The sequence below is a fragment of the Monopterus albus genome, unplaced genomic scaffold (genome assembly GCF_001952655.1).
Source record: "Monopterus albus unplaced genomic scaffold, M_albus_1.0 scaffold460.1, whole genome shotgun sequence".
Lineage (NCBI taxonomy): Eukaryota > Metazoa > Chordata > Actinopteri > Synbranchiformes > Synbranchidae > Monopterus > Monopterus albus.
This window is the reverse complement of record NW_018128340.1, coordinates 83,651-97,498: the sequence shown is the minus strand read 5'-3', so window position 1 is coordinate 97,498 and position 13,848 is coordinate 83,651. Positions and strand designations below refer to the sequence as shown.

Sequence of the window (13,848 nt, the reverse complement as noted above, 5' to 3'; positions counted from 1 at the left end):
GAGAGAGCCCTCCCCCTCCTGACTCTATTCAGAGCCGGTCGACTACACACTGGACGAGCGAGCATTTGATGGACAAGGAGAGAGAGAGTAGCAGTGACTGTCACGGAGCAGAAAACTCAGTTAGGTAACAGCCCAGGAAACGTAGTGGCACTGCCTCTGGTTTCACTGGTTAAAGTTCGTCTCAATGGGCGGGTTCAGGATTACACACTGTGTTTATGTATGTTTACATGGTTTCACTGCCTGTGAGGCTCAGGGCAGGACGCAGCACCCACAGTCCGGTGCTGTGGAGGTCACCTGGGGTCAAATAACAGGACAGGTGTGCAGACACATAACAGCCAGTGTGAGAGACTGAGCGTGTGCAGATCCTCTGCAGGGTCTGCTTGGCTGAGTCGGGGCCAGGATCCGGCTGTGCTGCTGCTGGTCTCAGCTCAGAGTGTCCGGTACCGAGTGGACCTGAACGGAGCCCAGCGGGCGTGGTATCAGGTAAAGTCCACAGCCCAGTGGAGCTTTGCTCTGACGAGGAGCTGACACATCAGTCGACTTCTGCTGGTACAGGACAGCTGTTTGGAATCAGGAGTGTTAAACTGGTGACAGCTTTGTGTGTTAGCGTGTTAGCTACGTTTAGGCTACATCTATGAAACCAAGCAACCAGAACAAACGAAGCTGTGGTTTCAGCTGCCGATCAAACTGTTTTTGTTCTTATTAAGAGAGAAAATTAACCCTGTGCTCACTGTTTGTGTTTGAGTTGGATGTTTCCTACAGATCTGTGATGTTGAAGACAGTGAAGAAGAAGAGTTTCCTCACCCCTCTTCTTCTCTCCCTCACACACAACACATTTACTCCCTGCTCTTTGTCTGTGGTCAGTTAACCACACAACTCGTCTCATTAGATCTGTGCACAGTGCAACGCCCGAGGCCAAAGGTTCGCTGGCTGTGATGTGGAACAGCAGTAGCTGCACACACACACACTCTCTCTCACACACACACATGCACACAAACACACACACTGCTCTCTGTTCTCAGATCATTTAACCTTCCTCTGCTCCTGCAGGATTGAACTTTATATATGGAAACAAAGTCCCATCATTCAGAAAATATGCAGCCACATCTCCTGTGTAGTATCTGACTTACCGTTCCTGTTAGGGTTGTTTGTGTTTGTGTTGTTGTTTAATCAGCTGTCTGAGCAGCTTCTGTTCTGATTTTGGAGCTTATCTGGTTAAATACAGGTGAAGAATGAAAATTAGAAGTGTCTCTGCTGGTCGCCTCGTTTTCCTCTGTTCAGTCTCACAGATGACTTTTACTTGAAGCACTGTGACATATTGTTTTACACATATTAATACTGTGTTTGGAGGTAGTTGTAGTACATTTGATAGTACTGGTACTTATGTGACAGGGATTAGTACTATGTCTGGATATAATTATACTGTGTTTACAGCTGCTGCTATAGGAAATAAGAAAATAAGATGTGAACTAAAGCAAAAGAAAAAGTGAATGAAATTGTCTCATGTTCTGGTCTCAGTGTGTCGGCGTCCTCTGGTGGTCGGACCCTTTTGTTTACAGCTGCTGCTATAGGAAATAAGAAAATAAGATGTGAACTAAAGCAAAAGAAAAAGTGAATGAAATTGTCTTGTGTTGTGGTCTCAGTGTGTCAGCGTCCTCTGGTGGTCGGACCCTGTTACTACATCCTACATCCATACAATCAGCTGTCTAGGCCAGGTGCCTCTGCTCCATGGTGATGTCACACTCCGTCAGGTAGATCTCAAGCCACCGTCTCCATCAGTCTCCTGGCTGCCTCCAGAATCTGTGAAGCCAGCGCAGACACTTCTTTCTCCTTTGTTTCTTGCTTCCCTTCACCTTTGTCCAGTTTCCCAGAACTCCTTCTGTTCACCTTCGGCTTCTTGTTGAACCCGAACAGCTCTTCCACTGAGAACTTCCCTGCTTTCGCCCCCACCACTGCCCCTGACAGCTCCACAACTGCACCGGCTGCTGACGCCCGGCCTGCAAACATGGCTGGAACTGCAGGTAGGAGGGCTAATGTTAGCACTGTGAGCTAGTATGGAGGCTAATTAACGGGTCTAGCTTTGGTGAACTTTGACCTTGGAATTTGTTCCACTGACTAGGAACAAGCCGCCTTTAGTCGACTCAGCAGAAGTAACAGTAGTAACAATAAGCAGTAGAAGTTCTTCATTCAACTGTGTACAGATGCCACCCACGGCCTGTTGGCCAGAGACCACGTTTAACCCAGTGTAGTGTGTCACGCACACACACACACACGTGTTTTCATTCCTCGTGGGGATTATACACTGACTTCCATTCATTTGCTGGTGACTTGCCCAAACCTCACCCTGACCTTAAACCACGTTGTCACCCTAAAATGTAGTACTTTACCTGCTGGGAAATCAGTGGTTAGGAAGTGCTGGGAACCCAGCAGGTAAAGTACCCCAAGTACCCAGAATGTGAGTGTGTAAACAGGTTTCGGTCCCCACACTGTGATTAATGCCAAGAACACACACACAGTTTGAGAGAGTGGTTGAGCAAGGCAGAAAATGACAGTGAATCAGAAGCCTCCGCGGTTCGATACAGACCTTGAACACATCACAGCAGCAGATTAACCCCGTGCTGTGTTTCCGCAACCTCTGATCCACCAGTACTGGCGCTGTGCTGACCTGTGACCCGACGGTGTGTAGATGCTTCACACCCGGTCTACTCCAGGTCGTATGGCAGGGTTCAGACCCACTGCCTTTCTCCCAGACAGCCAGAAGGTTTCACCGCAGAGCCACGGCCATCTTTCACTGATTTCAGTTTTATAAACAAACAATATTTAAGCTACGACTCCGTGTTCAGGCAGAGATTTGAGGACAGTTTGAGCAAAGGGAATGAAATCTTGGAAGAATGAGTCAAATATGTGAAAGACGCCAAAGGGAAGTTCACATAAGATGTGGTAGAATAAACAGGGATCGTCTGTGTAGCAGGCACAGAACAGGTTTATATGTGAATGTGCACAGATTATGACGTTGTGTCGTCTTGGTTCGTTGGTTTGGCCTCTAATTGTTCTGAGTGTGAAAACAGCTGCAGCTGCAGATTTGAAAGACTGTGTAAATGTGCAGATTCAGGGCTGGGACATCGTCCTGGGACCTTTCAGCCTCATATAAAATCGAAGGAGGCGGTTTAGATTCCAGCAGGTGACTGATCCTCCCTGTCCTGCTGCCTACTGTTGTTAACTGACTTGTTTCCCATGATGTGTCTTCAGAGCCCTGGCGTTTTCTGGCTGTTCCTGCCTGTTCTTTGGAAAATCAAACACACCACAAACTTCGACCCTGATCTTCTGCTCAGCTGCTAAACACTAACCCTGCATCACTGTCTCTTTGGCAACTCACTGCAGGTGAATTTCATTCTGATTTGGAAGCTCTGGCAGACCTTTGACCTTTCTCATGTCAGACTGGTCCCTGCTGCCCCACCTACTCTCCCTCACCACCTCATGCTTCACCCCACAGGCTTCACTGGCTTTTATTGTTAGTTGTTGTTCTGTACTCCTTTGGAAAAGAGCACCATATTTAGTTCTCGATTAGCAATAAGACTGTGGGATGTGGCTCCGAGTTGTGATTATTTTGTCACAAACGATTTGTAATCATCTGTGAGTGAGCAGCAGAGATCAGTATCCGCTCAGAGAACCCACATCAGAGTAGAACCCAGTAGAAGCAGCAACAGAGTGGAGCAGATCAATTCTGTTTCTCTGCTGTGCTTCTTCTTTCTGTCTCTAATCCACCAGATCATCTGTTCTCCACATAAACACGTCTGTCAGGCAGATTTACTTCAGTGATGCCTGTACGATAAATTTAATGTAAAAAAAGAGACAAACATCTGGTGGAAACAGGAAACAGACACGTCTCCTGTCCTGAACATGACGAACAGATGAAACCATGAAGCAGCTGAAACAGCAGCGTCCAGTCATGTAACTGATGTTTGTGGTGATGACACGAACTGTGGTTAATGGAGACGTCTGCTCTCCACAGATCTGAAGGTCCCTGTCAGCAGTTCGTCCTCTTCCTGTAGGGATTCACTCAGTTGTCAACTAAATTAAACAGCTGGGTCCAGATGTGTGTGTGTGTGTGTGTGTGCAGCTGTTGGTGGTCAGTCTGTTTTTCAGAGGGATTACAGATTATGTTCCTACAGGGACAACACACTTTAGTCTTTACACCCATGAGGACCCTCACTGACAAAATGCACTTCCTAACCACTGGCTGACACTGACCTGAGCCCTCACTCTGACATATGAAGCTGTGAGGACCTGCCACAGTGTGCGACTGTCGTTACAGTGAAATGAGAGCACCGGTATTTGTGTGTTCATTCCTAACAAGCAGTGACAGGATGGAGGACGCAGCCTCGGTCCTGATGGAACTGTCTGTTTCCACCATGAAGGACTCTGAGCTGCTCCACGATTCCTAACAAGCAGTGACAGGATGGAGGACGAACTGTCTGTTTCCACCATGAAGGACTCTGAGGACAGCTGCTCCACATGTCAGTGAGTGTTCATCCAGTGGTTTCTCAGAGGTTGCCGCTCTCTAATGTAAGTTCACGATTCCTCCACCACAGCTGTTTAAACTGAAACACGTGACAGACGAGCAGCAGCACAGAGAACAGCACAAAGGTGTGAGTCTTCTATTCCTTAGATTTAATTAAATGAAACAGGATTTTGTGAAACCCTGGTATAAGACTGGTTTAACTGATGATCTGCGCCTCTGGAAGCTGCCTGTCGTGGTTGGTCGACTGGTAACTTACAGATAAAATAATGAAATCAGTCCAACTGTGAAAGAATACGACACCAAGCGTCAGATTTTTACATCAGTTTAATGATGAAGGTGAAGCTACAGAACAAAGCCACATCAAATTCAAATTCACAATAAATACAATAAGACTGTTGGTGTGTGAGTACAGGTCTGTGTGTACTGTGTGTGTGTCTGTGCGTGTCAGGCGGCCCGCGGGCTGTAGTACGGCAGCGCTCTGATGAAGGCGTCCAGTCGGCTGCTGAACAGCTCACTGTCCAGACTGTGACCCAGCACACACACCGGGTTCTTCACTATGTACTCTACATACAACTGACACACACAAACAGAAATACACAATGTGACATTTTACAGACACTTTCAACACTGACTTCCTGTGCATCTCAAGCCATTGACCCTTCACAATAAAAGCCCTCAACACCCCAGAACCTGCAGGGTCTCCCAGTTAAATGCAAGACATTTTAACAACACACAGTCGGTGGCAACTAACTCTTTTTTATACGTTACTTATAGTTATTATTAGTGTGTATTCCCGGTTCGTGTTAAAACCAGATGTCCGTTACACTTACGTTGCTGTATATGTGCTGCAGTGTGTCTCTGGCGTTGGTTACAGACAGGTCGGTGTTCACGACGAACTTCAGTCCACTGGGAGTCTCGTAGTAATGGAGGCGATACTTACTGGTCTGAAACGACAGGAAACCGTCCTTCCTGAGGATAGACGGGCTGCTAAGGACCACAGACAGGCAGAGGACTACAGACAGACAGAGGGAGACAGACAGACAGCTAAAGTGAAGGATACATGTCCAGAGGAGACATCTTGCTGACGAACGAGCGGATGGAGAACAGCATCCCATACATCAGTTTAAACTCCTGCAGAAACACAAACACAGATACTTTCTGGGTTTCTGAGCGTTTTATTTGATTGTGATTTTTTCTTTTTCATTAAAACATTTGTCTTTATCACCTCGTCCTTGGAGATCCCCGCCTGCTTCTTGCGGTTCCACTCGTTATAATACAAACAGTTTCCATTGCGGTCAAATATGTACAAGTTATGGATGGTCATCTGGAAAAAAGTACAAGTGTCTGACACTTATCATCGTTTTACAAGAATAATTATAAACACTATTTACACATTATAAAGGAATGCAATCAACCGTTTTTAAAAAAAAATCGACTATCAATAACCTCGGGATGTTTCAGGCGTGTACCGAATTAAAGAGCAGCTCCTTTAAATCAGCGAGACCATGTCCACATTTTATATGACGAGTATGTTTTTACTTATTTATTGTTAAATGTCGGGAATGAAATGACACATTTTTTAAATGGAGTCTGGTTCTCCGGTCGACTCCGGCAGCTCAGTGCGCTCAGAAATGACAGAGATACGTTTTTAAATGTCATTTAAACAAAACATTGTCTTACCAACTACAACAAACACATTAAAGCATCAAATTATAATCGCATATTCAGATACACGCTTACAACTAAGTTTATTACACGTCTTAAAAATGTACAGCAGTGTTTACCTTCTCTTCCTGTTTCCAATAGGACCCCTGCACAGGTGCCCGCATACATGCCACAACAAAAAGGTTTTGTGGAGTTTTATAAAATTTCTTTAAGGAAATACGACAATGTCCTAAAATCTAATGTGTAAATTAACGAGAACGGTTTGTCTGTGATTTTTGTTTGTAACGTATACACTACATTACCCGCCGGTGCTCATGGACAGCACCTCTCGTGTCGAGATTGTGCAAATAGAAACAAGATGGCGGCCCCAGCAGCAATGATTCCGTACTTTGGGCAGCAAATGTCTTCTAAAAATGACCTGGTCCCGGACTGGACCAGGCAGGAAGTCAGCACCGGGGTGAGTACGTGGACTTTGTGACCGAAGTGGACCGAACCGGAGTCGGTTCTGTCACGGTGGAGAATTTGTGAACAGTAAATAGTGGCTGAATGAGACAGCAGTTCTGTAACGCTAACAGCGGGCTAACGTTAACTCAGATACAGTTTGTTAATGTCCAGACTGAAGGGAGGCTGAACCAGACCGAACCGGACTGGATTTAGTTCCGGTGGACAGTCTGAAACAGAAGCAGGTAAAAAAAAAAAAGGTCAGACTTTTTGATGACAGTGATGAAGCGGGATAACCATGCATCCATTATCGGACGCATCAAAGCAAATAACTACACAGCTATATATATTTAGATGAGTTGTCTGATAATGAGCTCACCTGGTCAGCTCAGTTAAAACCAGCTCCAGACGAGAGAAAACGACGACTGATGTGAATGTAGTGACGGGTCGTCTGATAATGGATGCAGGGCGATGGGGTTAAGATCCCAGCCTTTTCTGCCTGATTGTAACTAAACATGAGTGTTCAGCTAATTCAGCTGCAGGTGAGGCAGGTGTTACTACGTCACAGTGTTACCTGTACTAAACCTCGCATTGTGGAAAAGGTAATAGAATGTGTTGATCTGCATTTATATTGCATATTGGAGATATGTAATCTGTCCCATCTGTCTGTCAGACCACCATCATGGCGGTGGAGTATGATGGAGGAGTGGTGATCGGGGCAGACTCTCGCACCACCACAGGGTAAGAAGAACAAACTGCATGATTGTTCTGTGGTAAACACTCCGTTAAACCTGTGTGTCCCTCCACCTGTCTGTCTCTCAGAGCTTACATCGCCAACAGAGTCACAGACAAACTGACACCAATCCACGACAGGATCTTCTGCTGCAGGTTAGTCTCCTCCTCCTGAACTCTTTCTAAGAATTTTATCTAGGTTTACAAAAACTCCCAACCAATGTTTCAAGACTTCACTGTGAACTTTTTAAGAACCTGTTTAGGATGACCAGAACCTTTTGGGATCTATACAGAAGTCCCTCAGGAGACCAGGATCTTTTAAGAATCCCAGAATCCTTTTAGGATTGTTCTAGGCAGCAGAAAGCCTCTCAGGAGCCCAGAGAGCTTTTATAGGAACATTTTATATTTTACTGGAGGTGTTACGGGAGGTGCTGTGTCTGTTTCAGGTCCGGGTCGGCTGCTGACACTCAGGCCATTGCTGACGTGGTCACCTACCAGCTGGGCTTCCACAGGTAAACCACGGTCCAGTTTGACTCTCAGCCTCAATGTCCACTCTGGTGTGCTTATTGCTTACCTGTGTGTGGTGTCCCCCCCCAGCATCGAGCTGGACGAGCCCCCATTGGTGGAGACAGCTGCTAATCTGTTCAGAGCGAGCTGCTACCGCTACAGAGAGGAGCTGACCGCTGGGATCCTGGTGGCCGGGTGGGGGGGGGGCAGGTAACACTCCCCCTGTGTGTGTGTGTGTGTGTGTGTGTGTGTGTGTGTGTGTGTGTGTGTGTGTACAGTAACACGCTCAATAAATACATAAACTGGGCAGAAACAGTTGTTTTCCGTGTGACTTCCTGCAGTTCACTTTGCGGTCAGCAGGTGGTCTGTGTCTGTGACTTTGTAGAACCTTTGTAATGAGGAGGAAGAGTTTTGTCTTCAAGTCCAGTTTCATTTAAAAAGATCTTAAATGTATTAAAAGGTTTACATTTAATTAGTTAAGGTCTTAAAATCATCTCTGACCTGCTGATGTTTCATCTTGTTTTGTCTCAGACCACAACTCAAAGATAGTTCATAAAGTTGTTTATGTTTAAAACAGAAACAGACTTTTACATGTTGTAGATAAAACCAGGAGATTGCTGCTTTATCTCCCTGTGGAATCTCACCATCACCTGTCTTCCTGTCACCTGTCTCCTGGTCTGTTGTGTGGGGTGCGGTGTGGGCAGCCAGTGGCGGTGGGCGGCAGCGGCAGCACCTACATCTACGGCTTCATGGACTCTAACTACAAACCAGGACTGAACAAAGACCAGTGTCTGGAGCTCACTGCTGCAGGTTCTGCTGCAAGGCATGCTGGGAACTGGAGTCCACTGACTCTGACCCACAGCTGCTTACACAGTCTGGAGCTTCACTGCTGCACATGTCTAACTCTGTCTGTCTGTCTGTCTCTCAGCTCTGTCCCTGGCCATGGAGAGAGACGGCTCCAGCGGCGGCGTGGTCAGACTGGCCACCATCTCAGAGGAGGGAGTGGAGAGACGGGTGATACTGGGCAACCAGCTGCCAAAGTTCTCCAGCCACTGAGCTCGGTGGCGGAGCTGTGTTCACATCTGTTTGCTTGTGTTAATAAAGTTTTCACTCTGCCTTTGCTTGCTGTTGTTATTAAGCTGAACCTGTAGGTGCACGTGTTCGCTCTGAACACAGACGTGTCGGTGGAGCTCCCCCAGGGAGAAGGGAGTTTTAGGGCACAGTCCAGATCTGGGTCCAGGTCCGGGTCTTGTTCTGGATTCACAGGGGCTCACACACAGGACCAGTGTCGTGGTCAGACCCCGGGCTGTGTCTGGTGGTCTGACTGGTCCATATAAATATGGTGTCTGGTTCTCGTCTCAGCAGCTCCTTCTTGCTTTAACCTTTATTGTCCTGGTGTCACTGTGGCAATGGACCACAGGAGGGAGGGCTCTCCTTCCTGTTGGGGGGGCATCCCACACAGAGAGAGACAGGAAAGTCTGTGGCAGCGCCCACAGTGTTGACCATGTCCCAGTCAGTCCACTGGTCTAACTGGGACATGAGCAGTTAATGAGGACATCCTCTGGTTTGATTTAATTTATACACAGTGAACTAATAAATGTGATCAAACAGTTTCAGGTCGAATGAATGAGACCTGGTTTTATTTTGATAGTTTCTGTCTGGTCACATTTTAAGGCGGTATTGGTCATTGTTATTGATAATATTAGTCCTTAGAGCCTCCACCAGGGAGCAGACAGGTGTGATAAATGCCAACAGAGCCTAACCTGGTCTCACTGTAACGGGGTCTGTCAGCTGGTTTTAGGAGCAGCGTGAAGTTTCGGACCAGTTGGATTCATCTCCAGTGTCATTAACGTCCAAACACACAAACCTCCACAGGTGATACTATGTCACAGGTCAACACAGGAATAAACTCTCGGCCTCTATCAGACAGAAACACTGTGATGCACTGCGACCCCTCCCTCCTGTGGTCCATTGCCACAGCTCATTACCTGTAGCTGTGTTTTCACTGTAACAACCATGTGGTGTCCAGTCAGCACAGGAACAAGAGAAGAAGAGATTACAGCACCAGGTACAGGTGTATCTGGTCTGTGAAAGCTGACGACAACAGGGGAACACTCTCACAGCACTGCACACGTATAATTAATTTCTCACTGAGCTCCTCTGTCTTAACATTAATGTTCAAGCTCATTACTTTTGTGTTGTTGTAGTTAACTCGCTGTGGTTTTACCTGAGATGTTTTACAGCTCATTACTTTTGTGTTGTTGTAGTTCGCTCGCTGTGGTTTTATCTGAGATGTTTTATGTTTTGTTCTTTGTGAGTTGATGTAGAGAAAGGTGTATCAGCGTCTCCGTACATAAACACGTGGGAGTTGTTTGTATTTACAGAGGTCACCTGCTGGTGTAACGTCTCCTCTGGAGGGCTTCCGTTTTGTTCTTTGTGAGTTGATGTAGAGAAAGGTGTATCAGCGTCTCCGTACATAAACACGTGGGAGTTGTTTGTATTTACAGAGGTCACCTGCTGGTGTAACGTCTCCTCTGGAGGGCTTCACCCTGATTGGTCCCCACTGACCACCGATGACACGTCACAGACTTGGTGACTTCCTGCCACAGACGCTCACTTTCTATCCTACAGAACGAAATCGAGTTTGATGGGACTATTTTCTCTGGTAGATGTTGTTTGTAGGAGAAGGAATTAGGGAGGCTTCATTACACTGGTGTTACTGGTGCCACTGGCTTTAGCTGGTGTTACTGGTGCCACTGGTTTTAAGCTTCCTTTTCTGTAATTGGTTTTATTTTAAATGGACATGGGAAGGTTATAATTTGGCACCGCTCTGCACCATCAGAACGTTTCTGTCTATGAGTAAAAGTAAATCAGCCCCCAAAAAACATCAGTTCACTTTTTATAGCTGCGTTTCCTCTGTGATAAATCACTTTAACATCTGTTCAGCCACAACCTGATGGTTAATGTAACCTTTACTCCATGACTTCAGTTTTTCACTGATGTCAGGTGTTGAGTTAAACCAGAGGCCAGAGGACGGACCTACTTGTGTCTATGTGGGCCCCCGAGGGTCTGCAGGCTCCAGTGTCTTTGACGAGGTCATTGAATATGTTCTTTATGTCATTCAGGAAATTTCTGGGGTCCTTGAAGAGTTTTTTACAGGCACCAGTGGCGGCTCAAGGGGTCCTTGAGAAGTTTCCAGATGTCACTGTAGAGGTTTGAATTGTCCTTGAGGAGGTTCCAGGGGTCTTTGAGGAGGTTGTGGAGGGACCAGAAGCTGCAGGTTAGCATGAGCTGAGTGTGGACCCTGAACAAGGGGAGAGGAAAGGAAGGAAGGAGGGATGAGGGAGGGATGTTTGCACTGAAGTGTCAACTGACCGGGGCGATCGACACTCAGGTGTTACTGCAGAGAGAGAAAGCTGAGTTTCTTCTCTGCCCTGTGTTAGTCTGGTTACTGACCAAACTGATGTGCGACAACCAGTCAGTTTGAAACCAGAACTCTGAACATCTGTTCTTTTATTCTGCTTAGTTTGTTTTAAACCTTTCTTGTTTCCTGTTTTTCTTTTCTTCTTCTCTGTTTTATTCTTTTCTTAATTCTCACCTGATTTTTTTTTCTTCATTTTCCTCCTATTTTCATCTTCCCCCTTCTTCCTGTTGACATCGGCTCTGGGTGGAGGCGGGACTATCACCTGTCTGTCACACCTCTCTCTTCTTCTTCTCCTGTTTCAGTGTTTGACAGACAGCTGATGGTTTCCCACAGTTCATCTCTCCTCCTTTCTTGCCTATCTACTGTCCCCATAGTAATGTCTCCTTTCCTCCTCTTTCCTTCCTTCCTGTGTCTCTTCATCACTTCTTCTCCTCCTTAAGTAAAAACACTGTGTAACTAAAATTGTATTATTACAATATACCTGGAGTAACAACAGTAAAATGGTCAAAGTGTCATTAATGTATGATTTTACTGGATCTTAACAACAGACTGGTAAAGGTGGTGAAGGTTTAGTCACAGATTGATTTTCTATTGATTAATCAGCTGATCATTTCTGCTGTGTTCATTTATACTGGGTGCTTGAACATGGTGTTGCCACGGTAACAGTTGATCTGAATAAACAATACACAGTGATTGATCTGTCTGATGGAACCTGGCGACAGGTTTCATTTCACACCTGGAGCTCAGAGCAGGTGAGACTGGGCGAGAGACATTGTGTCACTACAGAGAGAGAGAGAGAGTGCTGTTTCTGTCAGAGGATAAAAGATGAGTGTCAGGTATCACCCCCTCCTCCACCTCCTCCATCTGGTCTTTGTCAGGAGGTGTCGGCAAGTCAAGGGAACACAACAAGTCCCGGCGGGTTTAAGGAGAAAGAGGTAAAGAGAAGTGAGGAGGAGTAAATGAAGGAAGGAACAAGGGAGTGAGGAGGGAAGAAGAAGGTAGAGGAAATAAAGGAAAAGAAGCAGAAGGAAAGGAGTGAAAGAGAAGGAAAGGAGAGGAATGAAGAGGAAAGTAGGAGGCAAGGAAGGAGAGAAGGGGGGAAGGAAGGCTCAGGAGGGAAGGAAGAAGAAAGAGTGATGAAGTTTACAGAGAACTTTTAGAGCCGAGTTACAAAGTGATAAATTATGTAAAATGTTCCCAGGTAATAAACCAAAATGAGTCCAGATGAAGGCAGCAGAGCATTAGAAACAACATTAGAAACAGCATTAGAAACAAGCAGTAAAGCCACTGGCTGAAGAAAGGCTGTGTAACAGGATTCATGAAGTGGTTTGGTCTCACACATGTGACTGTACTGATGTAAACACATCTACATGTAAACAGAGTAAACACTGGATGTTTACTGGGATGGCCCAGTATTGTCTACTGTTACTGTGTTGTCTGGTGATTTGTCCTGTGGTGTCTTCTCCCATATTATTATGACGTCACTGGTTTGATTTGTCCTCAGCTTGTGAAACACGTTGTTTATGAACAGTGCTATAGTAAATAAAGCTCATTATTGTTGTCATACAGAGTAATATCAATATGGGATGATGTCTAAAAAGACACGTAGTGGGTTTTAAAACGGGTCAAACACTGAGTCCGTCTGTTGGAGCCTTTCCTTCTAAATGTGTTTTATTTCTGTCACTTGTGTGTTGATGTTTACTGCAGCGGTTTATTTACAGGCCTGTGTGTTGGTTGTTTCTCCACCCGCCCCTCCGGCGGCCCGGCGCCCGCCGCAGCCAATCACAGCCTCTGTGGGGCGAAGGGGGCGGGGCCTTCTGTTTTCCTGCAGACAGAGAAGTTGCTGCTTTGTCCCAACTTTTCCTCCGCTGGTTTTCGCTGGGAAGCAGGAACAAACTGGGAGCACAGGGACACCTGGAGCTCGGACTGGTCTGGATTTTCTTGCCCTGTGAGTGCGTGCTTCACCCCAGTGTATCTACGCATTCGTGTGTTTAACCTCCACTCCACTCTCCAGCCGTCCACCGACCCCTCTCCACTCGCCAGGCCGCCTCTCAGAGCTCCTCTCTGGGCCTCAGAGGCAGCCGCGCCCCGCTCCTCTGTCCTGGAGGAAAAAGTGCCGACAGAGAGGAGAGAAAGTGGAGGAAAAGAGGCAGAATGAAGGGATGAAGGGGAGTCGTGAGGAGGAGTGGAGCTGAAGGAAAACCTCTGGAAAGAGTCGAGGAGTTGGTCTCCAGCTTTTCACCAGCTTTTCTGTTTTTTAAATCATTTTTCTGCTCCACCCTGGAAACCTCTGCTCCCAGGTGGAGGACTCTCCACCTCCGTCACACGGATTAACTCCGCACTAAAAGTCACTTTAACATCTTTTCTTAACTTCTGGGCCCCCATGAGGCGCGCGCGGCCGGCCAAGATCGAGCCCAGCTGATGTTCACTGATCGGTGATCGATAGGGCTGATCGGCTGTGGACAGACGCGGGGACTGGTCGGGGTTCGGGTCTGGTCGGGCGTGGATTTGCTGGTGCAGGAGCAGATGGAGGCCCCCGCGGCCCCGGGGCGGGCCT

At 46.7% G+C, this 13,848-nt stretch overlaps 2 protein-coding genes across 4 annotated transcripts; one reads left to right on the top strand and one right to left on the bottom strand.

Annotated features, from left to right (window-relative positions):
* Positions 1-4,828: 4,828 nt before the first annotated feature.
* trappc1 (trafficking protein particle complex subunit 1) lies at positions 4,829-7,153 on the bottom strand. Of its 3 annotated transcripts, none has more exons than XM_020587551.1 (5): positions 7,008-7,153; positions 5,748-5,846; positions 5,583-5,653; positions 5,353-5,491; positions 4,829-5,095 (listed from the first exon to the last, which is right to left on the bottom strand). In XM_020587551.1, the coding sequence occupies exons 2-5, from the start codon at positions 5,844-5,846 to the stop codon at positions 4,967-4,969; spliced, it is 438 nt and encodes a 145-aa protein (XP_020443207.1). In that variant the 5' UTR covers positions 7,008-7,153; the 3' UTR covers positions 4,829-4,966. The 3 variants fall into 3 exon arrangements, with proteins under 3 accessions (XP_020443207.1, XP_020443206.1, XP_020443208.1); XM_020587550.1 differs by lacking the exon at positions 7,008-7,153 and adding an exon at positions 6,307-6,366; XM_020587552.1 differs by lacking the exon at positions 7,008-7,153 and adding an exon at positions 5,969-6,169.
* psmb6 (proteasome 20S subunit beta 6) lies at positions 6,464-8,984 on the top strand. The gene is given in 7 exon segments (XM_020587553.1): positions 6,464-6,644; positions 7,302-7,369; positions 7,451-7,516; positions 7,807-7,872; positions 7,958-8,094; positions 8,552-8,677; positions 8,796-8,984. Coding segments are annotated over 7 exon segments (690 nt in total). The 5' UTR covers positions 6,464-6,545; the 3' UTR covers positions 8,924-8,984.
* Positions 8,985-13,848: the final 4,864 nt, after the last annotated feature.

What these genes read in the sequence shown, in the direction of transcription:
- trappc1 (XM_020587550.1), bottom strand. Translation starts at nt 6,351, where the DNA reads ATGCGGGCACCTGTGCAGGGGTCCTATTGGAAACAGGAAGAGAAG. An exon ending in ATTGGAAACAGGAAGAGAAG is followed by an intron (nt 5,847 to 6,306) that starts GTAAACACTGCT and finishes ACTTTTTTCCAG; the next exon opens with ATGACCATCCATAACTTGTA. An exon ending in CGGGGATCTCCAAGGACGAG is followed by an intron (nt 5,654 to 5,747) that starts GTGATAAAGACA and finishes GTGTTTCTGCAG; the next exon opens with GAGTTTAAACTGATGTATGG.